At 31.3% G+C, this 23,534-nt stretch overlaps 4 protein-coding genes and 1 long non-coding RNA gene across 10 annotated transcripts; 2 read left to right on the top strand and 3 right to left on the bottom strand.

Moving 5' to 3' along the window:
* Window positions 1-782: 782 nt before the first annotated feature.
* Window positions 783-3,671, bottom strand: LOC100745275. Of its 2 annotated transcripts, XM_024371493.2 has the most exons (4): window positions 3,440-3,671; window positions 2,978-3,148; window positions 1,982-2,903; window positions 783-1,906 (listed from the first exon to the last, which is right to left on the bottom strand). In XM_024371493.2, the coding sequence occupies exons 2-4, from the start codon at window positions 3,095-3,097 to the stop codon at window positions 834-836; spliced, it is 2,115 nt and encodes a 704-aa protein (XP_024227261.1). In that variant the 5' UTR covers window positions 3,098-3,148; window positions 3,440-3,671; the 3' UTR covers window positions 783-833. The 2 variants fall into 2 exon arrangements, with proteins under 2 accessions (XP_024227261.1, XP_012247740.1); XM_012392317.3 differs by lacking the exon at window positions 3,440-3,671 and having other exon boundaries at window positions 2,978-3,240.
* Window positions 2,979-7,452, bottom strand: LOC100747114 (LIRP-like). The gene is made up of 7 exons (XM_033323939.1): window positions 7,326-7,452; window positions 6,031-6,202; window positions 5,774-5,897; window positions 4,845-5,503; window positions 4,484-4,766; window positions 3,678-4,295; window positions 2,979-3,036 (listed from the first exon to the last, which is right to left on the bottom strand). The coding sequence occupies exons 4-6, from the start codon at window positions 4,848-4,850 to the stop codon at window positions 4,123-4,125; spliced, it is 462 nt and encodes a 153-aa protein (XP_033179830.1). The 5' UTR covers window positions 4,851-5,503; window positions 5,774-5,897; window positions 6,031-6,202; window positions 7,326-7,452; the 3' UTR covers window positions 2,979-3,036; window positions 3,678-4,122.
* Window positions 6,921-9,258, top strand: LOC117152385. Of its 2 annotated transcripts, XR_004462763.1 has the most exons (3): window positions 7,269-7,384; window positions 7,455-7,748; window positions 7,928-9,258. It is a non-coding gene; the product is annotated as an uncharacterized LOC117152385 (long non-coding RNA). The 2 variants fall into 2 exon arrangements; XR_004462762.1 differs by having other exon boundaries at window positions 6,921-7,384; window positions 7,455-9,258.
* On the bottom strand, window positions 9,050-13,952 carry LOC100745154 (protein O-mannosyl-transferase Tmtc3). Of its 2 annotated transcripts, XM_003493858.4 has the most exons (13): window positions 13,761-13,952; window positions 13,148-13,284; window positions 12,850-12,931; window positions 12,531-12,630; window positions 12,310-12,425; window positions 12,063-12,235; window positions 11,705-11,960; window positions 11,467-11,615; window positions 11,068-11,380; window positions 10,699-10,989; window positions 10,430-10,612; window positions 10,058-10,342; window positions 9,050-9,970 (listed from the first exon to the last, which is right to left on the bottom strand). In XM_003493858.4, the coding sequence occupies exons 1-13, from the start codon at window positions 13,950-13,952 to the stop codon at window positions 9,224-9,226; spliced, it is 3,024 nt and encodes a 1,007-aa protein (XP_003493906.1). In that variant the 3' UTR covers window positions 9,050-9,223. The 2 variants fall into 2 exon arrangements, with proteins under 2 accessions (XP_003493906.1, XP_012247735.1); XM_012392312.3 differs by lacking the exons at window positions 13,148-13,284; window positions 13,761-13,952 and having other exon boundaries at window positions 12,531-12,759; window positions 12,850-12,937.
* Window positions 13,953-15,185: 1,233 nt separating this feature from the next.
* On the top strand, window positions 15,186-21,438 carry LOC100744590 (neurotactin). 3 transcript variants are annotated; one of them, XM_033323938.1, is made up of 7 exons: window positions 15,186-15,438; window positions 17,443-17,682; window positions 18,660-18,854; window positions 19,198-19,411; window positions 19,537-20,032; window positions 20,118-20,786; window positions 20,876-21,438. In XM_033323938.1, exons 2-7 carry the CDS (start codon window positions 17,470-17,472, stop codon window positions 21,261-21,263), a joined length of 2,175 nt encoding a protein of 724 aa, XP_033179829.1. In that variant the 5' UTR covers window positions 15,186-15,438; window positions 17,443-17,469; the 3' UTR covers window positions 21,264-21,438. The 3 variants fall into 3 exon arrangements, with proteins under 3 accessions (XP_033179829.1, XP_024227250.1, XP_003493901.1); XM_003493853.4 differs by having other exon boundaries at window positions 15,187-15,438; window positions 17,461-17,682; XM_024371482.2 differs by lacking the exon at window positions 18,660-18,854 and having other exon boundaries at window positions 17,461-17,682.
* The last annotated feature ends 2,096 nt before the right edge of the window (window positions 21,439-23,534 follow it).

The following is a 23,534-nucleotide window of genomic DNA, read 5'->3' as shown; positions in this document are numbered from 1 at the left end:
CACAGGTTCATATTTACATATGTATAAATTTAAATCATAACAAACTGGTTAAACAATATGGAGAGACCTTTTTCACCTGACATTCTTTTATAAATCATCTCAAACTTTCACATATTATTATATTTAAATTAATAAAAAGTATAATATTTAAATGAAAAAATACACGTAGGAATGTAATAACTCTGATAATAATTACTTGAAAGTTATATGTATGGTCTTACTGAATAAACTGCCCTCTGGCAGTAGGACATCAAACTATATTTAAGTATGTCAAATATAAATTAGTTAATTGTTAATTTTTATACATATGTTTTTTATAACAAATATGAAAATATTATTACTTACATATTACAAATAAATAGGATATGAACATATAAGCATGTGGCAAATGGGTTGGAGAATTTCACAACAAAATTCTTTAAAATATCACTTTTATTTACTCATTATTGAAAACATATTATTTAACAATAAATAAATACATAAAATTATATATTTATCTATATATACATATATACACTTATATATATATATATATATATATATAACTAATATATATATAATATATAATATATAACTATATATATATATATATAATATATATATAACTAATATATATATATATATAACACGCGCGCGCGCGCACGTGTGTGTGTGTATATACACATGCAGATAATTTATAATTTAAGTAATTTATTACAGAATAAATCACCTAAGAAGTTAATATTTTTCCTGATGGAGGCCTAATAAATTTTCTGTTGATCCAGGAAATATTATTTTAAATCTTGAACGACCTATATCATTTATTACTAGATATATTTTTATATTTACATGTCTTAAGATTCATCAGCAACTGTATCCATTTCTCGATCTTCTGACATCTGTAGAGTATGACTTTGTAAACTGGACAAACTTTTTTCCTTCGGAATATAACATTTTGTATTCAGCACTCGGTTTTCTTCAAGTGCAGGAACATCACAAAAAAGACATCTTGTTTCTTCAAACTCTTTTTCCAAGCATGGATGAAAAATTAAACTGCATATTGGACATGTTCGGTACTGCATGGTAGTTATTTGCAAGAGGGTAATAGGACACCTAGGTAATATATGGCCTTGTGAGCATTTGGTAACTTTCCAAGGAAGTTCATTTATAATTTCACCACACAGATTGCAAGTCTCAATATTACTTAAATTGAGTTTGCATGTTTCTTTTAAAACGTCTTTAATATGTTTGTAAAATGGTGTTACTTTTTTATTTTCTTCTCCAGTCAAATATGCTTCTAAATGCATCTTTAATAAACATATGGAAAGCTTTTGCTGTTCTGACAAAGAAGATTTGCTTTCAAGACGCATAAGATAATTGCATGCAGAGTGAACAAAAATTAAGGGTTGTGCTTCTGATATTTCTCCAGCAATACTACCTATTCCCTGAATGACCTTTTTCTTTTCACAAACTTGTATCATCACAGATGACCACATTACTACTCGTAATTCATGCAAAGATAAAGATTCTAAATTGGATGGTACTTTTGATAAAAGAATCGTCGGATTTAATGCTCTTGTTGCTTTCATCCTAATCGCTTCTAAACAATCCCATAATTGCTCTAATCTCTCATGTTTGTTCTCATTTAAAACAGTTAATGGGTCCCAGTTTTTATGTTTTAAGCAGAACATATGTATTTTGGTCGGTTCCTTCATTACTAAATGGTCGTATATAGTGTTCGGACTAGTTACGTTTATAAAAATTACAAAGCTTGGAGAATGTGCGCAACCTAAATATCGAACATGACTTTGCGATAATTTATTGTTTACCTTCTTTTTTAAAAATTGATTTCTTTCCGTATTAACTGAAAACATTAAGCCATTTTCTGTAGTGACTAATGCATAATTTGTGCTTATACAAGTCATTCCTAAAAATTATTAATTTACTTATATTAATATTGTACGTTTTCCTGTAAATTGTATAGTAACACAATTTTATTTACCCGAGATCGTGAAGCCTTCTAATTGCAAATGTTCCATAGTTTTTAGTGTACCATTTTTCTCAATGCAGAATAAAAACAAAAAGGGACCTTTTGCAACTAAGATTTTTATGTTCAAGTCATTTTGAGGAAATATTCTTATAGCGCTAATAGAAATACGATCTTTATAATCATAATATTTCTCAATAAATTTTAGCTCCATATTCTGATCACGATCTTCAATATTAAGACCATGAATACGTCCATCAATATATCCAACAATAATTAAATGCTTTTTTATGTCAATTGTAACCCAATTTAAAGCACTTATTTTTATATATTCATTTAATCTTATTGTTCCTATAATCTCAGGATTTGATATTTCATTATAGTCGGATATTTTTGGAATTTTATAGATAATTATATCTCCATTGAAATATGCAACAGCAAAATATGCAAAATTTTCAAAAAGCTTGCTCCAAGTAAAACAAGAAGCTTGTAATGCTTTTAAACAATTTTTAAATGTTTCAAATAAAGTTGAATTATTTTTAGATTCTTTCAGTTTTGTATTAATTTCTTGCTCTATAAAATTATAGTGTATAGAAGATAAATCATATGCAGGATACCAGTCTTTAGAAATTTTATATGCTATTGTAACAGCACCTGCTGAAGTTAAAATTGCAATAAGACATTTGCTGGGATGTATTAAGTTCTGCGGTGACCAAGTTAAGTCAATTATTTTTGGTACCATTTCTTTTAAATTAGATAATTTTGGAGTTAAACTCTCCTCCATTATAAATGAATAAACTGCTTCACGTTGCATGCCCCAAATTTTAGATTCTATTTTGTTAGATATATTCTCTGTTGGAAGTGTTGAAGGTGCATAAATGAAAGATCTAATAAATTTTATAGTTGAACAAGGAGACATTGGAGAAGGTATGAATTCCTGCAAAAGATATCGTCATTAGGTATATTATATTAATTCCACATATAATATTGATACTATTAGATTAAACTTACGAATATGTGAATTCCTCTTTCAGTAAGAATTGATATATGATTATCTGTAGACCATTGAACTGAAAATTTGGACGTAACTAATGGAAAAATAGTGAGATTATAAATTTCTTCCATCTCCATTGTTTGCTAAATATTTATTCACATAATATGAAGATTCCAAAAATTTTTCGCCTGAAGAAGTTTCATATTTGATATGAAGAATCTTTTTTAACATTTATACAATTATACGCATACATTTCGTTTCTTTATTTTTTAAATTATTTTGTATGTACTTACATGCATATGTAACCTAAATACAAGAATATATATAAAGTAAATACATAAATTATTATAATTCAATTTACAATTTAAAACAATATATTAAAATTTATAAATATGTATTCATATATTTTATAAATAATTTGTACGTATATATATATGTATATATATATCTTTTAAAAAATTAAATCTATAAAAACTAACCTATTGATTGTTATTATCGTTTTTCTTAATGATTGTGTATTTTTAAATAACGACACATTGGTACATGAAAACATATTTAATAATTAACATTGAATTTAGTCTTACACAATATATGGTTAAGTACAAATGAGATCAGATCTTTCAGTAAATTTTTAAACATTTGAGTCAGTTGAGTCAACGCGATTAAAGCTGACAACAACTCTTAGTAAGTTTTCATCACATATATATAAGTACTTACTAGCTCTTAATTTTTAAAAATGATCATACAACAATTACAATCTCTTATACAATTGATTACAAGCATGTATTATATATCACATATATACTATTCGTTATCACGAATAAGGTATTCACTTTGTTTAAAGCAACATCGTTCGATATTAAAGTCTTTGTATATTTCATATAGTACAATAAGAAATGAATAAGTATTAAGAATAATTGTATAAATTATATTATCACATAAAATTGAGATGAGTAGATCATTTCTGAATAAACTGTTTGAGCTAACAGTTTTAAATAGATCTAAGATTATACAGAATATCATGTTGCTTTTGCTGAATTATTATATTGATTGAAACATAAAAAATGGCTATCGAAAATATGGTATGTTAGTAAATAGGAAAAACATTACATTTAAGCATTTCCTCAATCTTTTGCTTATGTTTTAAAAAATGATTCTCTCATCAACGAGCACCGCAATAGGAGCGCAGCTCTTCGGTCGTACAAGATTTTAAACAACATTCCTCGTGAATTCCCCGTCCATTTCTTCGAAATCTAATCATTTTTTTCGCATTCTTGATAGACTTATAAGGATGCAGATCGTAACTAAAGGCCATATAATCATCCATCTCCATTTCTAAAAGAAAAAGAAAGAATATATAATATTTAAATGAAAATATTGAAATTCCTATAATTTTCCTCCATTTGATATCGGTCAGTAGTAGCAACGTTTCTAACTATATTTACATACTTCCCTTTCCTATCTTTTTCTTGCAACAAATGATTTAAGAGCAATATGCTTTTTGCAATGTATGATCTACTTACCTTGATTGCTTTTTTTAAATCGGCTATTGTAAACACTACCGCATATTATCTGTAAAGTACTTGACAAAATTCGGCCACAATATTGGTGCATTTCTGTCATAGATTGATCTCGAGATTGATCTCGAGATTGATCCCTAGATTGTCCCTTTTGACCATACTGAAATACATCCGATCCATGTATGTTCCGCTGCTTGTATGTATCCGATGCATGTTCCGCTACCGGTATTAGGATCACTATCACGAGTATTAAACTCATGAGCGCGTATAATCGATTTGCGTACATCTAGAAGCAAAGAAATATTTTTGCAAATTTTTACATTTAGTAAGATTCTGTAATAATAATAATACTATAGTAGCTTACTCTCATTGAAAAAAATCATTAATCATATTCTATTATTACAATACAGATATTTATGCAAATTTATATTTTCATGAATGCAATTAATGAAATAGCACCTAATATGTTTGTTTTACTTTATATATTTTTGTATATTCAAGTTCTCTATAAATTCATAAACATCTGCAGCTTATACATTATAACAGTATTAGTATCATATAGTACGATACTATTAATATAATATACAGTACTATATAATATAATTAGTATGATATTCAACTACTGATAAATTAAAGGTGTCAAAGAACTGTAACATCTATTCGTAATAGAAAGAATGTCGATTGAATTTTTGTAAATCCAAATGAGCTAAACTTAAAAGCGAACACTTGTACTGGGTGAACTCGAAATTCAAGTATCATAAGTGGATCCTCCCAAGTATGTCTATTTAAATCGCTTTTATTAACTTTTATCAGGACTTATCAATAATGAAGCCCCATGCTGTTGCTGTCGCGTACCAGTCGTCGAGTAACGACCTATTTTTAGATATCATTCGTGCAAATGTGAATCTTGTACTGTAAATGTTTCCGTGTTAAAATCCTGGATCGAATGCTTTTCAAATATCTCAAGAATTCCCCTTATTCATCCACGCGCGAATATTTGAAAAAGATTATCAGGAAGGAAACCTGTGTAAAAGATCGAGCAACATTATATCATCAAAGAATTATTCCTTCACCTTTTCCGTATTATCTACTTTAAAAATTTATTTCAATAAATACACAAAAAAGTTGAAATAGTAGCAGTAACATTTTTTTAAGATAAACAATACTAATGGTATTTTATAAAAAGTTGATAAATAATTAAATTTAGATAGAAATAATGGTCATAGGAAATACTGACGATTGTTTTTAAGATATTAATTATCATACTGGAGAATGATTCACGATTCAACGTACCGTGCTGATATAACTTCCTCCAGCAACATAGATATTATTTAACTATTATTTCCCACAGTGTAACATTCTATTCACTCTCACAAATTGTTGCGGTTTTTCTTCTTTTTAATTGGTTAAGAATGAACTATATAACAAAATCGTTTTTAAACCTCCAATCGATGTAGGATAATAATTTGTACATTATCAAAAAATAAATAATGAAAAGATCAAGCTCTATAATAAAAGGGAATATATTTTATTGTAATAGAGTTACTTACTCATACGTCGACAAGATAGAGATCAATAAAGTATGTATATATACATATATGTATACATGTATAGGAATATTATATGTGTATATCACGATGTATCACAGTTTGGTAGATTTCTTTTTCTTCACAATCAATTACATTAGTCGAAGGATAGCATTTTGAATAGTCTAAATATATTCTTCGCGGTTGAATTGTGCAGGTTGATAAAGAGCATGAAACATAAATAAAAATTCAATAAGCAGGAATGTATTTTTCTTTGCACGTAATCATACAAGCAAAATACATACATTTCGAGAAGCAACGCGAAATAAAAAATAATACGCGTGATAATTATTGAATGCAAAAATATTCGTTATTGTAAGAGTTCACTTTTTTTCTATTTCGATAAAATTTTAAGTTGTATGTACGTAATGAAAACAAATGTAGATAATATTGTCGCTGAACACACTGATAAGAAATAAACTTAAGGCTTCAATTTAAAAATATCTGTTTCTCCTGCATATTTTTAAATTGCAATATTCTAAATCTAAACTATATATTATAGACTACCGTTTCGTATAGATTATATTCATTACTAATAGGTATAAATAGATCAATTCATATAGATTTTATTGATTGTCTTGCTAATTGACCAATTATTTAGATAATCTGGTCAGTTAATAAGAGAAGATCTATGGCATTAATTCTGTCTCGATGTGAAGTGAATAGAGAAATAGAATAAGACAGTGATATCCGATACTTAACCCAAGTAATACTGAAATTACTCTGAGATACTGAAATTCGAAAATTGATAGTTTATAGTTTATATTACATCGTCAAATCGCTATATAGAAGAGTTACACAATTAAAAACAAAACAGTAAATTTACAAAATTATTTGAATAGGATTTAAGCCTTCATCGTCACATCACATTTCGTATATGATATCATATATCATATATGTTGCATTATTGTGTTATTAAAATATTGATGTAGCAGAAAACTACAAAATATTGTCTTAACAGTAATAACTGACGAAATCAGCGTGAATCGATTGCAACGAAAGTTTGAAAATACCATAGACTGTAAAAGGTTAATACTAGAATTAATATTAGAGCTAGAAAATTAGTGATTATTCAACTATTTAACAACGAAGGTATTTTTTATAGTGATCGTCAGTTTGCAAGGCAATACTATGTATCGAATATATCGAATCGATTGATATCGAATATCTCAAGCATGAATCGATAATTTCAATTTTATTTTGCATGCCGTTATATATATGAATGAAAGGAATTAGTTTATATAATTTTGGACAGTTACCTTTCGATTAACTCTAAGGATAAAAAATTTCTTCACAATCTTGAACATTGACATATACAGTAAGTATTTTATTCATATTCTCCTTCCCTTTTCTTAATTGTCTTTTTCTGTAATATCGTAAATTTTCAGAGCGTAGAAATGGAACTGTCTTAATGGTTCTGAGAATTGCTTATTGATCTATTGAATTATGTAATCGATAAGAGATAATCGATTATATTAATTTATCGACATCTTCCACTCTGGTAAGATCGAATTTTCAGCAACGATTTCAAATTAAATTAAAACAAATATTGTAATCGCTTCGTTTAGGTACTTCTCTCATGAAAATGTTCATACTTCCATAATCCGTAACCAAAGATGACACAAATATCCTTTGGCCAGATGTCGACGCTTAAAACGAACAGAAATGATCGACGCAAAAGGGTAATTCGTAATAATGCATTGTTCTTTTTTTCCGCTTATTTGTCTTCATTTCATTCGGTTCATCGAAACAATTAAACACCACCGTTTCCGTTCAACAATACCCTTCCATCTTTAAAATTTGAATACACGTTTAAATACTGAACAATTACCATGTACACCTGACGCGTCTACTTTTTCAGAGAACATCTTTAATACACTGAAGATTTTCCAGATCCACTTGAACACCTTATTTTTCTCTTTGATTTTCTTTAAGCAAGAGTAAGGAAAAAAGGTCTATAGATGGAAGAAGAGAAAAAAGAGAAATATAACATTGAGGATAGAAAGAAGTGAAAGAAGAAGAGGAAAGAGAGGAGGTCGTATTCGATTCTTGATCCACCGATTACTAGTTATTTTACTCTGTTTAAAATCGGCAATCCCAGCAATATGCATATAAGCTCAGCCCCTACTAACACAAGTTGGTGATAGAGATGGTAAACGCGCGAGCAGCCACATATTTCTACTTTGTTCTTGTTTCTTTTTTCATTTTTTAGCCAAGCGTTGTAGTTGTATTCCTGGCTGATTATCGCATTACTTTATTATCTATCACTACTACTTATTACTACTATCGTTATCCACGTTATTGACAAGAAATCCGCTTACAGTGATAGGGACCTAAGTTTAGTTTTAAATCTTGAGAAGAGGTGAACATGAAACTCACTGATCTCAAATTATCTTCTTCTTTGGTTTCTTTTTAAAATTTACCTTTGAAATTAACCTTCTTACTTTTTTAGCGCTAAATATATATTCCGTGTATTATATTTATTTCTCATTTAAATGTAAGTTAATAAAAATACAATATACATATGAAAATGCAAAGTATACGTTAAGGGATACACTTACCGGCTCGTGAAGAAGCTCGTGATTCACTAAGGAAAAGCAGAAAAAATATGTTAGCAAAAAAGGTTGCTGAGTTCTTTATAAAATTGTAGAAACATCTCTAGTAATATTGAACACATTATCTTTTGTTACATTAAATGAGATAATATGGTATTTCGCTGCATATCAATTTCTCATTTCTCTTTCGAGCACAATCAAACAAAATTTATAAAATGATCTTTAAAAAGAAGATATTGGTATCAAAATATATTTTACAGGAATAAAAAAGATGATGTTCAAATACTTCTTTAATTGAAGTTGATAAAAAAAATAATGTATATAATAAAAAATATATGAATGTTTAAAATATAGAATGAGGAATCATAATTTATGAGCAGAGGTAAAAGCTCTATTCGTATTCGATTATAAAGACAAAACCAAAGGAATGCACATTTTTTAATATATTTTACAAAACGTTCTATTCGTACAGCATATAAAACAATACTCTGTATTTATTTTATATTCACACATTAGCTCTATACGACTGTACCACCATATTCTTTCGTTATATGTAGAATATAACTTTATACAATATTCGGCGCGATTTTCAAATGTCAGTACTATGAAAGTGCGGTATCTTTTTGTCGCGTGGTTCCAGCATGCTTTTCGCCAGTTGAAAATGCCGGTGTAGCGCTATCGAACTTCTCCGAATTACTCATTTTAGTCGTACGTTCCCGATCGATTGTCAATTCCGTTGCATCTGAGCTCACGCTTTTACCAAAAACCTTTCCAGGCGAAAATTCTTGCTGCTCGTTCGAACTTGCACTCGTTTTCAACGATCTGTCGTGATTGATGTGCGTATCTTTCACTTCCTGCTTCACTTCGTTCAATGGAACTCTTGCAGGTTTCGATGAACTCTTCAGATGCACAATATGATTATTCATTGAGTCCGTGCTGCTCTTTTTATGGCTTATATGATTATGGTGATTCGAGAATACAGAATCCGTTTTGCCTAGAAATTGGCTACCGCTATTTTCCATATTGCCGAGACCATTTGCACCACTAGTACTTCCAACACTACTGCTGCTGGAAATATCTCCCATGTTGAAATTTCTTTCCATGGGACCAGTTTGCCAAAAGGAATCGTCGAACACCTCTGTGTCGCGCTGCTCCGGAGGTAGTCTGCTGATACGAGCCTTGACAATAGCCAGGTGTCTATGCACGTAATCCTGATGAGGTGCCAGGGCTGCAGCTCTTTCCAAACATTGAGCAGCCAAGCCTAACTTACCACGCTCAACCATTACGACACATAAATTGTGAAGGCCTTGAATATTTGTTGGGTCCAGTTGCAGTATTCTACGGTAACACTGTAACAATTAAAAAATCCCCATTAGTGTTTCTATGGTGCATAAAATATTTGAAAGAATTTTATGACTTCTATCTCTCTAACTTACATTTTCAGCAGCATCCAAATCCTTTATATTATTTATATAAATATCACCTAGGAGAATTAATCCTTTAACGTGGTCCGGATGAAATCTAACTAGTTGGTTTAAAAATGGAGCAGCTTCAAGGGGGCGTTGTTCATCTGCTAGCAAAAGAGCCAAATTGAATAATGCTGAACGGAAATCCTCTTTAAGAGCAACAGCATTACGAAACCATCGTTCTGCGCTTGCGCTATCATGGTCATCCATAGCCAGCATTCCAAGATTAAAATGAACTCGTTCATTGTTAGAATCCTGAAAGTATCAATACATTTATGATGTGAAGAACTATTTTGAAATATTATCTTTACATTGTGTATGAATAAATGTAGAGCAAAATACTTTTCGTAAAAGTTTCAGAAGCCTTTCTCTAGCTACTTTTCGTAATTCAGCACGTCCTAGCTCTTGGAGTAAAATAGCTGAATTGAGTAACGCTTGTTCGTGTTCTGGATCAAATTCGAGAGCCTTATCAAGATATGCTAGAGCTTGAGATGCTTTCCCTTGTTCAAGAAATACGACCCCAAGCTTTAAAAATTAAAGCATTATCATATTAATAGTTTATTTTTTTAATAAACATTGGTAACATTAATGATTTCATTCTTGATATTTACGTTGTAATAAATGTCTGGATTGTTACTATCGTAAAAAAGGGCCCGTTCATAAACTTCTTGGGCTTCTTTGGTACGATTAAGTTTAATTAAAATATCGCCTCGATTAATATACGCTTGCGTGTAATCGGCGCGCATACTAATGGCTTGTCTATAAAGCAGATCGGCTTCCTCTAACCTAGTTGCATTCTTCGCTATTAGGTTTGCTAAATTTACGAAAACGTTCAAATGATTCGGAGCTATTCGCGCTTGGTACGACTCTCCGGGTTTTGGTTTTGGTAGTAAAGATTTCGCCTGAAAGAAAGTTGTCAGATAAACTTAATACTTTATCATTACATTCTAATAAATACATCACTTTAACTATGCATTTACCTTCAGATATGCATCTTCAGCTTCCTTAAACATTTTCAGGTGATTATAGGTTCTACCCACGTTAATGTGTGCACCAATGTCATCGCCTTGAACTTGCACAGCCATATTAAAAAAATTTAATGCTTCCTTGAATCTTCCTTGACTTTCCAAAGCATGCCCCACATTATTGAACAATTTAGCATTGCGAACATTCACTTTTAATCCTGACATGAATATAGAATATTCGTCCAACCAATCGTAATTCCTGATAAAAGTCTTCGTTGTGTGCGCAGCCAAAAGAGTTATTAATAAAAATAGTGTTACTTTCTTAAATCTGCAAATATAAGAAATGAAAATTAGAAATATGTTTTTGAGAAAATTTTGAATACTCAACGATATTTTCTTTTTAGCGAAATTTACTTTTTATCGGATAAAATGCTCCATCCATATCCAATGAGCATACAAAATCCCATAGATGGAGCATACAATACTCTTTCCGCAATGACGAATCCAACTGGGAAGAAGAGATTTGAGGCAGGTAAAAATGGGAGTATCATCATAGCCAAGCTCTATACAAAACATTCGGTTCATATTACTTCTTGGAAATAATATATTTACTTTAAGCGAAAAACGCAGTTAGTCTACATTTGATACTAACCATTATGAGAATAATGGAAGTTTGTCTATTAGGTGTTAAAATTGCTGTTACCAACAATCCTAATATGGTCGTATGAGTTGCTATAGTGGCCAGATTACGAGGATCTGTAAAATTTTCTATTAACGGTATCGTTCCCATAGTCCAATCACAGCATAAATCGCTTGGAAGAAATAGCAGCCTTAGATTAACTGCTGCGAGGTAATTATAGGTAAGCTGCCTTATTGGCGTTGGGGCCACAGATGCGGGATTGTCAAATCTAAAGTGTCATTAAAGAATTATTTTTCTTTGTTTTACTATTAGAACTATTATTTGCAAGAATAAGATTCTTTGATATCTTTTAATTATTATTTATAGATACCTGGTAAATACAGGTAACTTTGAGCCCATTACATGTAGCCGAAGGATAAGTAAACTAAACGTGACAAGCGTAAGGACTGTCAATCGTTTTGTACCTTCACTGGACCAAGCAAGTGATATTTTCTTCCCACCAAAAGCTGCCTTTAACGTTAGGAAAATATCCATTGCTCTTACCTAAGCAGGTAATGAAATATACAAGTTGAAATAAATATTTAATATTAATAAATATGGTTTACATATGAATTTACCTTTTGCACAACAAAAATTTCATAGAATACACAAACTGCAGTGGCTGTTATTCCTTGTTCTTTGCACAACATGGCAGTGAAAACAAAAGACATAGATAATATCAAAGATTTCCATCCTAAGAAAAATATAAAAACATTAATATCTACTTGAATGAATAGTAAGTTGTAGTAGTAAATCTATTAGGAAATAAGGATAAAAAGAAACTTTTAAACATTTTTACCTGTAGATCTTCTACTTCTACAGCATTTAGTGTACATGATTAGAGCCGCTAAATAAAATAAAGAGGACAATGTTTCTGCTCTTCCGACCACTCCTGTAACCTTAATACACGATTATCCACTGACAATGCATCTAAACACGAACTAGGAACTACGACGCGATCGATCGCTCGACGTCGACCCTTTGAATCTGGACACATGATAGATTGTCGCCGAAGGGAAGAACAAGGACTAGAAATAATTATCAAATAATATTCTCATATAATTTCAAGGTAACGTCGATCGATTCGATCGATATGGAAAGCAGTCTAAACAACTTACTGCCTCTGTATGTATAGGATGAACCGCAAACAGAAGAGAAGATACAAAAGTTGCAGAATCAGATAGAAACATCAAGCATGTCCTGCAATGGTGATTAAGACACACTTTATACTGATTTGTAACTACTTTATAAAATGAATGAAAACAATTTCAATGATATATAAATAAGTTATTAATGTTGTGTTACATTCCTTCCTTCAGTATCTAATTTTTAATTTGCCTACTATTTGTGGGACTAAATCAATTAATTATATAGCAAAGTTAAAAAGGAGAAGTCTTAGTTTAAAAAAACACACACCTGAAATATAATAAGCATACTCCAACATGTAGGATAACATTAAGCAGGTGATATCCCATAGGATCCAACTGGTGAATCAAGTAATTCCATCGGAATGTGAGAACGCACAAAGGTCTATATGATTTGTGCGACTGCTCCTATTTGCAAGAACAGAATTCTTTCAATATTTTGTACATAAGATAATCTTATACAACTACATAAACAATAAAATATTTTAATTATACATTTCATAGGATCATACATAGTGGAATATAGCAAAATAAACAGAAAGTTACTCAAAGTTTTGCGTTTATTATACAATTTTATTTAAGAGCAAAATAAACGAAAAACATTATCTTCGTTGAAACGATCGACAAGCAACAAAAAAAGCAAACTTCTCTGACCAGAAATAAAGTCGACTGAAAAAAGATATTGATTCTATCCATGTAAGAAACTTAAATAATTCGAAATGATACTAAAAAATTGACTTGGATAAAACTGATTCGAATCGAACCAAATCGAAAGGGAAGGGAAAGGAGGAGAAGAGTTGAACGGATCAATACACAAGAAGGTAAAGACAAGAGTAAAAGGGGGAAGGGGGAATCGAAACCACCTCTCTATCATATTCACCCACCTTATGCATCGGAGTACCCCAGAAATCATTGTAAAAAACGTTTTTTAGAGGTGTATGAGGCCTTAAGTCGCGATTATCTTTTATCGCAGAAATGTCATCGAAAACGAAGCCGCAATTAAGGCTATTTAGATAGACAGCGAACGCGCTTATGGCGACAATCGCCGCGAGTGCTCCCCGCGCAGGCACTCCCATCACAAATAAGACATTGATCGGCCGTATTTTTCTCACGATTTTCGACTTAGAAACCCTAATCGGGAACCTCTTTCGATTTCGCTACCGACGTTATCTTTTGTTCGTTATATTTTTCCCCGTTTTCTTTGCTAACTATTTATGTTATCTATCTAACTAGCTATCCTGTCTGTCGAGCCGAGAGTTTAACCCCGCGATGTCCAGAAGAGACGCAGGAATCTTATCTCTAGGCACGTAGACGTTGGTACGTTCCTCTTCGAACACATTATGGACGCTTATGTATCCAGTACTGTGGAATACAAGCGGGTTTCCTCACAGGCCGATCTCCGGAATTCGATGAAAGACATGTCAATGGCAAGCAGGTTCAAACGTTCCTCAAAGGAAAAATTTTCAACACCGAATAGACAAACCGGCGAACCGGAATCGTAGATTACTGTGTGCGCGCGTTAAAATCGAACTGTCAAACAGTAGACGTGTATATGGCTGTACAGCAGTGCACGCTACGTACCGTGAAACGAGTACAACGCAAGTACGATATTACGACGGCGACGACGCGAATTTACTTCAGAAAGAACGCGCATGCGTGTTGCTCGACTAAGCGCGAACTACCACCTTACACATCTTCACTGACGTATAATTCAAAATATCCTTATTCTTGAAATATTTTTTCTTTAGGGATATGTATATGATATTTATTATCTTTGCTTGTAGCAAGTGATTGATCCAACAAGTTCAGACATTATGTGATAACATTAGATTAGGTCTTGTAGTAGAAAATTTTATGTTTGGTTAACCTAACATATATACCGGTTATTTAGATTACTGTGCTATAATTGTTAAACTTGTTTAAACATCTATGGAAAATCTGGAAGATATGGAATCTTTTTTCGCAATCCCAACATGAATTCACTAGAATTCGATAATGTGAATTGATTATAAAGAAATCACAAGTGTAATGTTATGTTATTGCACCGTTGGTTCTTAATGGGTTAGTTCTATTCATATGTGTTATATAGCTAATAAATACATCGAATAAAATATTTTTATTTCTATCTTTATTTGTTTTATAAAAATAAGCAAAGTTTCAGTTGTATAACAGTGTTTAATAACAGGTACAAATAAAGAAAAGAGCATATGATATGAAGCATTTAAAACAAAGCGACCGCGCATAGTTAAAATCGACCAATAGGAGCGTCACATCGTATAAAAATCGTGGTGGGGGAAAAGCATCGTAGACGTCTCGTAGGGCGACAGTCGAGGTAGGCATGCCCTAAGTTTCGTTTGTGATATTTGCGCTGTTTGAAATAGTTTTCTCGTAAGGTGCCGAATCAAATTTAAATATCTTCTCACGATCGATGAAGTGATCATTATCGGCAGCATCAACACGATCATCTCGAGATTGCCTGGCAATCCGACAGCTTCTCGACACAGAAAAGAAGCAATCTTTCTGCAAAATTCAGTAGCGTCCTTTCCGAATCTGCCGAAAAGAGTGAGTATTTACAACTTTGTTTCTCTGTTACCTGCGATATCGAAAATGCCATTCACACGATTCGTACAATGAAAGATACGTTGAACTGAATCGTGGATAAAATCAAGTAAATTTGATTAATAAAAGGGAAAACGCGAAGTAAGAATAAACATTGATCGAATTGTTTTTAAATAATATTATAAATGGCTACCTAATGTGTATAATATAGTAAATAAAGGAGAAAGATAATTGCTTATCTTTAGGAAAAGATAATTGATAAAAAGGAGAAGATAATTGCAGCAGAAACAGTCTTTATGGATATTTTAAATACATTTTATACGAATAATTTATTAAGTTCAAACGAAGGAACGGATAATATTATTGGGGAAAGAAGGTAATTGTATGAATCGTATCCACGAAAGAGAAAGTTCAACGTATTTGTTTCGGAACTGCGCGACAGTGGCGATGCGTGAAACATAATATAAAGGGGCTGCAAGCTAGGGGAGAAGTACAAAGAAAAAAAATCACTTTACTTTTCGACCGGTATTTGTTGGATCAAATTTGTCTGTACACTGACTACCTCCATGTCTTCGTATTTGTAATGTTAAAACTATATTATTGCGTTCATATTTGTAACCTTTCTCGGAATAAAATTAATCATATACGTTTTTGGAGTAAGATTAATCGTTTTTAAACATATATATACGATATATTTGTCATTATTATTTTAACTAACAATGTATAAATTGCAATTTGAAGAAAGAGTGAATAGTGGAAATTCATTAGAAAATATGTACATATTAAATAATTATTATATAGTACGAAATAAACGTTGTTCTAGTCTTTAATTAAATTCAATATTATTTCTTATTTTACGTTACTTCTTTATATTCTATATATTCTATATATACTTGTATATAAAGTATTTGTCACTTAAGAAAGAGAGTATAGATAAAAAGTGTATAATTCTATGACAGTCCATAACATAACAATCCATGCTACTGAATTAGAATCTTTTAATTCCAGTTCGATTTAAATTTGAAAATTTGAGTTATTAAGATATATTAACATATGATAGAATATTTGCGAATTTTAATCTAATTTAAATTCTAAGTTACCAAAATTATTATTTGTTTCATTTTTATTCTACCAAAAATTAAGTACTTTATTTTCAAATATTTGTAACTCAAATGTTCATGTATTTATATGTATACATTATATTGGTCTATGATGTTTCTATATTGATAATGTAAAATAATTAAAAAATTAATACAATTTGATAGAAGGGTAAAAGCTTCTGTAAAGCTACCGGAAGTTATCGAAAAAATAGAAGTGAAGTAACTATGTATTGCTAGACTCCTCGGGGCAATAGGCTCAGAGAGCAATGCCATCCGATCGATCGGTTTACGTCTGGGCGTCCCGACGCCAGCTGCAATGCTTAATACGTATACAGGGTGTTCACTCCAACGCGACGCACAATTCTTCAACCATTTGCAAACATGTAACATAAAACTATTATTAATCAAAATCTATCTATATTGATGAGATATCTGTTAATTGATGGTACAACTAGAAAAAGATTGATTCTTTATCAGAAAACAAATTCAAACATAAACTAAATTTGTTTATTACATATTATATATCTGAAAAAATTGTCTTTAAATATTTTCATGGTATCTGTCAGATTATTGCTCCTTCTTATGTTTGTGTATTGAATTTGAATTGAATTGGAGTAAGCACTCTGTATATGGAGTGATACAAATTGTGACGTCCCCACGCGTTTTTCCTTTGATTGCATAAGCTTAAATTTTTCATTATGATATTTCTCCTTCCAATTAAAATTTATATTCTTTCAAATTCATTAAAAAAGGATCCTCTTTTACTTAATAACTAAACATTACTATCAAAAGAATAATTAAATAATTAATAAATTATGTCTGTGGACATGATTTATGTCTATTAAAAAACGTTGCAACGTATTTATATATTAAAAACACCGATCTGTTAATATTTAATTGGTGTTGGGTTTAATCTGATTTTTAGGAGTAAAGCATGAGTCAAGAGGATCAGGAGAAAAGCATGGATAAGAAAGAAATTGCAGAGGAAGAGAGAGAGAAAATGTTGAACGCCGAGAACACGAAACATACGGTGGCATCGACCGCTCCAGACGCGGAATCCGAAGACCAGAAACCTAAGAAGAAAATTCCAATTGGCGGTATTAAGATGCCCGGCTTCTGTCGTACAAAGAGCAAGGAGTTGTGTAAAGTAATAGCAAAGGAATTTTCTCTTTAATTCTCTTTAAACTGCCTTTCCTTTTTGTTTCAATAATAGTATATTATCAGGACTGTCTTTTTAAGTGGCCTTATCTCTCTGACAAGATATCTAGGACCTTAAGAGTTTCAGCTTGCTTTAAACCTTACTCCAGAATGCTTTGCAACATGCTTCCTCAAGAAATCCAAGTCTGATAGCTAAATTGCAGATGTTTACGTAAATTCGAATTTTTATGGATAAAAGATAAATGGAAATTTGTTTCATCCTCTAAATATTACGTATTTATATATTTAAATTTCCTATATATACATACACATTCTCAGTCTACTAATAGCATCCTGCATTTTTTCCTCCCTGTAGAAGATGTAATGCATAGGGAAAGCGAATGTTACTTGCATCCGCAATATTTCATTCATTCTTCAAAATTATGTGAAAATCATTGTAATCGTGTAATCGTTTTGTATGGTGTACGACTGTCGTTGAGATTCATTTATTCTATTTTAAATAGCTCGCTGCACGCGCTGGTAGTCACGCAAACATTGCCGTGGGCGTTTAAATAAATCTCTATAGAACCCGTGTAGAATATGATTATACCAATTGCATCGAAACCTTAATTTAAACGGATATAAACATAGATGACACCATGAATATAAATCTTTCTTTGCTCGATTGTCTGTTTACAAAGAAACAATGTCATTCGAAAGAGCACAAGTTCCTGTAGCACCATGGCGTGTTCATGAGGGGTGTTCATAGCCCCGTAATGATTTTTTTCCAACATTAAACCAATGGATGACGTCAGACGAACAGCACACCTGGCGTTATTGATTATGTACCTTTTAAATAATAAATATCGGTACAAAATGATGATGATAATGATGATGATGATTTTTTAATTGAATATTGATGTTATGCAAGAAACATATATTGTATAGAGAACATACACCAAATGCATATATAATTTCTATTGTTAGGAGGATGATTGTAAGCCTACTGAAATTGGAGAAGGCGATTCAACGGAAAAAACTGTTAAAGAAAGTGATCAAAATGTATCATCAGAGAAAACAAGCACACCGAATAAAGACGCAAAGGAAAAGGAAAGCCGCAAGAGAATTCTCGACACCATAAAGTTACCCTTAGTCTCTGTTTTTCCTAGAAAAAAAAATAAGGTAGTTAATAGTTAATAGTTTTTTTATATTAATTTTTCCTTAAATTATTTTTTTTCAATAAGATTCTTAAACAAAGTTCCAATATAATATGAAATTTGTGTCAACTATCTATGATAAAAATGAAATATATCGAGCGAAACCCTATACAGTCTTGAAACATAATTTACCACACTCAAGCACGTACTGCCTTTTACCAAGGTGTATGCTTCGCCGTTAATAGCTGCTTTATTCGTTTTAGTCAGTAATATTTCAACATAGGAAAATGCAAATATTGTCTTATAAATTTCAATACAAACAAAAATTAATTGTACATTATTTTGTAATGTATTATAAATTATTTTAGGAAGGTGAAGTGGAATTGGGAATTACCGGAGCTGCTGGATTGGCGAGTGTTGAAACTCTTGACGATGTTGTGACGGAGAAAAATCCTATCAGTAACGAAGATGGTATGGAAACTGTTCGACTCGATGGTGATGCTCCAGACGGAATTGAATCTCCTAAACAGCATTTTCTTGTAGCTTGTATATCCGCTGCAAGGAGAAATTTATTTGCGCTAGGTACGAAATTACGACTTGGATTTGAATCTTTTTATTTTAAATTTAAAATGTTGAACAATTTCAATTATGTAAATTTAAATAATGTAGGTAATTAATTTTTTGTGTAATGTATGTGTTAATAATAGTGACAACATTGTGTATCCTGGTATCAGTCGTGATTATCGTCTGTATCGCTTGCATCGGTCCGAGAAAGAATGTTTCACAGTTGATAAAGGATGGGAGCTTTGTCAAAGCAGTAACTTCTTGCGGACCTGTGCAAGGTGTGTCAGAAGATGGTGCATTCGCATTTCGTGGGATCCCATATGCAATCCCACCATTAGAAAATCGTCGTTGGCAACCTGCGGAACCCCTAAGAAAAATTGAATACTGCTGGACGAATACGTATCAAGCACACAATTCCTCGAAAGTTTGTTGGCAACGAGAGGCTTCAGGAAGGATTGTCGGAAGCGAAGATTGCTTATATTTAGATGTTTTCACGCCTGAAGTCAGATATGATTCGCCTTTATCAGTGGTCGTTATGATTGGTGCTGAAACCCTCAGTGGTGGTTCTCCAGGTGTAATGCAGCCTTCTGCAAAACTTGCTCGTGTCCGTGATATGGTGTTTGTTAGACCTAACTTCCGGTTAGTCTTAACTTCTTAACTTGATTTTGGTAACATTGTATAATTTATATAAATATTTTAAGCGTTAAGTTTTGTTATATTTCAGGTTAGGAATCTTCGGCTTTTTAGCTGCAGATCAACTTTCAAGAACATCGCATCCTCTCACATCCGGAAATTACGGGTTGTCGGATATCATAGCAGCGCTTCAGTGGGTTCATCTTAACATTGAACATTTCGGAGGAAATAAATCGGCCGTAACTTTATGGGGTCATCGGGCAGGAGGAACGCTTGTCACAACTTTAGTTGGCATTCGGCGAACAAGGGATCTTTTCCAGCGAGTGTGGATTTCCAGCGGTAGTGCGATATTTCCCGGAAGAGAACTAGAAGTTTCCGAAACACTTAATGAACTATTTTTAAATTCTACAAGATGTAATGACGCCGCTTGTTTGCGAAGCAAAAGTGCCGAGGAGATAATGGATTCAGTTCCTGAAACATGGCATTTAGGAAACGTTGGTCTGCCTGAAACCAGAGAAGCGACAACAAGAGATAGGAGACATGAATGGTTGGTGCTCGATCGTGCCATTCTTCAGGAACCCGTAGGTCAAATTTGGGCAAGAGATGAATTTTCGGTGAAAATTGTAATGGGCACTACTGCACATGCTGGAGTCCCTCTTAAGTATCTCACTTCCAACGCTACTCTCAATTCCACACAAGTAGAGAAAATTGTAAAGGAGTCCTTATTAGGAACATCTGGTTTAGCGGACGAAGCTCTCAGGTTAGAATCTTTTATTTATTATATATTTCATTATTAATCAAAGCTAGAGGTTGGAGATCGAGAAATATAAGAAATTGAAATTTCTTTAGACGTTATAACGCAACATTGAAAGGTTTACTAAGCATGATCTCGGACGTTCGTGTGGTATGTCCATTGCTGACAGTTGCCAGAATGAAGACCAATATTCCATTCTACGTAGCGACGCAGCCACGGGGTCATATTGCAGATCCTGATTGTGATGCTGCAGCGATACTCGGATCATATGCTGCTCGTACTCCTGCTGAAAAAAGACACGTATCTGCTATGCAGCAGCTTTTCAATCACTATGTTTGGCATGGCGAGGTAGCTCAGGCAGATGCTAATGGTGTAAAACGAGTCTTAATTGTTGGACAAGATACACTTCCTGAACGTGACTATCCTAATTGCGACTTCTGGATAGCAAAAGACATAGTTCCATCTTATGGTCGAGTCGATTGAATTCTTTTTTTCTCCTTTTTTTCTTTTGGAATTATATATTTGATGGTCATTCCAAGATTTCGACTATACTTGAGATGTGCTGTACTCGAATGATCTTGCTTTACGAGCTTTTCAGAAAGACATATCTCTTCTTGATTTTGAAAAGTGAAAAAATAAAATTTTAAATTGCTATTTTTTATTTATCTCTTTTTTATAATAATTTTTATATAATAAGCGTTATTATGTTTTACGAAAAATTGAACGAAAATCGTTAAGATATTTTATTACAATTTATTGATATAATGATTGAAATACTCAATCATATCATAATAATTTTATAATAATAGAATAATAATAGAAGCGTGAAAATAATGCACGTTACTTATTTTTCTTATTAAATTGTAAATGCAAAATAACTGATAGTAATTCAGAGGTCTAGATTCACATCAAAAAAGTATAAAGAAAATTATTCTTTTAGTTCCTTTTCGTTCTTTTTCTTTTTCTTCTTTTTTTTTAAGAATAGCTATTTTTGCGATCAAAACAGCATATTCTGTTTTCCAATTCTATGATTTACATTATCTTTAAAGAAACTAGTATTAGTTATTGTATAAACCAGATGAGTACAGCGTGACATTTTAATTCTGAAATCATAAACCTGTATTTAACCTCATATGTGAGATTTGAGAGTAAAAGATAATTATTTATTATTTTTTTGCCTTTTTTGAGAATATTTTTTTCATAAAGTGCGAACTCAATCATGAGTTGTCCAAGCATTTTTAGGTATTAAGAAGCACTGCATTAATTTACCTGAATGTATTGTTTTTTTAGCACATTCGAGAGAATATGTACTGTCATTTTTTAATAAGCTGCCAGATATTTATACGTATAAAAATTCAAGCATTTCCACGGAGGATACTCAATATTTTCTTCTTTGTACATATATTACTGTTGCTGTTTTCTCTTTTTATTTCAGTATGCTTAAAGTATTCCTATCCCCGTATGAGTATAGAGAGATATATATATGTATATATATCTTCAATCTGATTTTTGAACTGTAAGACTGATTTTACAAATCGGCATTTCATTTCCGTATGAATGTCTTTTTATGTTAGTTTTAACTGTGAAAATAATTTTATAATGTAAAAGATCTGTTTCTCTAAGCAAAGTTTTTATCATATTGCAAATGAATGAGATGTGCAAGAGATTTTCTTTAAATACGTCGGCATTAATGTATATGTACTTATAGAGTTCATGTTTTTTATAATATTAAATTGCACCATGGCACATACTTATTCCTTTAACTTGGAAACTTGTATAGATTTAGGAATATTATGTACATCCTAATAACACTACCAATTAAAATATTGTATTCATTTTGTACTAATTTAGAAAAAAGAGCGGTTATAAAAATGTATGGTAAAAGTATAAAAATTTGGATATTCCTAAATCTATTATAACTTTAATGTTTGATATGATTTTTAGATTGTTGTGCGTCCGAATGTTTGTGTGATATTTTGAGAAAAATAAAATGTAATTCGTTTTTCAACCTTTATAGTTAAAAATGGATCATTTATTACGATGGAATATACGTAATAAGCATTATTTATTAATATAATTATTATAACAAAATAACTTTCTATAATTTAATCGTCATCTTTCACTTATTAATTGTAAATTTAATTCAATGAGAAAATAAGAAGTGCGATTTTAAATACAATTATTAATTTACGTAATAGTGAATATTTGACCAAACTAAAAACTTAATGACCTTAGAAAAAGTGGCCTTTTTTAGGGAAGACAATTTTATAAAATTTGATAGTGTATATGTAAAAAAATATGAAATGTAATGGAAGGAAAATTCAATTTCTGGACATTTTTGTATTCGCAATTTTTAATCAATCTCCAAATCACTGGAATCCAATTTACGAGAAAGATCTATTTATATAAAGATCTACAATGACTTAAATAAATAATTATCAATTTCGAAGTTATATAGATAGTTTTTCATTGTATAAAGACACTAGGAGAAATTATTTATACGATTATAGTCACATTCTTCGAAAAATACTAAAAGAAGTCATGGAAATAAATGCGTGTTAACATCAATGTCCATATTTTCCAATATTTTTAAATTTTTAAATATGTACACATAATACTGCTTTAATAGCGGTCTATTTTATACGAAAATAGTTATAAAATCTAGATTATCAGAATTATAAATATATTGTTTATATACATTTTATTTATAATATTATTTTCGTTATATTAACAATATAGTTGCAGAAATGAAAT

The sequence above is a fragment of the Bombus impatiens genome, unplaced genomic scaffold (assembly GCF_000188095.3).
Source record: "Bombus impatiens unplaced genomic scaffold, BIMP_2.2 scf_1336, whole genome shotgun sequence".
In the NCBI taxonomy this organism is placed as follows: Eukaryota; Metazoa; Arthropoda; class Insecta; order Hymenoptera; family Apidae; genus Bombus; species Bombus impatiens.
The sequence above is the reverse complement of the archived record's forward strand: the minus strand, read 5'-3'. Positions and strand labels throughout refer to the sequence as shown.

Coding starts and splice junctions, on each gene's coding strand:
- LOC100745154 (XM_003493858.4), bottom strand. CDS start 13,952: ATGGGAGTGCCTGCGCGGGGAGCACTCGCGGCGATTGTCGCCATAAGC. Junction 13,285..13,760: donor GGGGTACTCCGATGCATAAG/GTGGGTGAATAT, acceptor TCTTGCAAATAG/GAGCAGTCGCACAAATCATA. Junction 11,381..11,466: donor AGCATTTTATCCGATAAAAA/GTAAATTTCGCT, acceptor TTATATTTGCAG/ATTTAAGAAAGTAACACTAT.
- LOC100747114 (XM_033323939.1), bottom strand. Junction 4,296..4,483: donor ATTTAAAAAAAGCAATCAAG/GTAAGTAGATCA, acceptor TTTTTCTTTTAG/AAATGGAGATGGATGATTAT.
- LOC100745275 (XM_024371493.2), bottom strand. CDS start 3,097: ATGGAGATGGAAGAAATTTATAATCTCACTATTTTTCCATTAGTTACG. Junction 2,904..2,977: donor AAAGAGGAATTCACATATTC/GTAAGTTTAATC, acceptor TATCTTTTGCAG/GAATTCATACCTTCTCCAAT. Junction 1,907..1,981: donor AGAAGGCTTCACGATCTCGG/GTAAATAAAATT, acceptor AATAATTTTTAG/GAATGACTTGTATAAGCACA.
- LOC100744590 (XM_033323938.1), top strand. CDS start 17,470: ATGAGTCAAGAGGATCAGGAGAAAAGCATGGATAAGAAAGAAATTGCA. Junction 18,855..19,197: donor TTCCTAGAAAAAAAAATAAG/GTAGTTAATAGT, acceptor AAATTATTTTAG/GAAGGTGAAGTGGAATTGGG. Junction 19,412..19,536: donor GAGAAATTTATTTGCGCTAG/GTACGAAATTAC, acceptor TGTTAATAATAG/TGACAACATTGTGTATCCTG.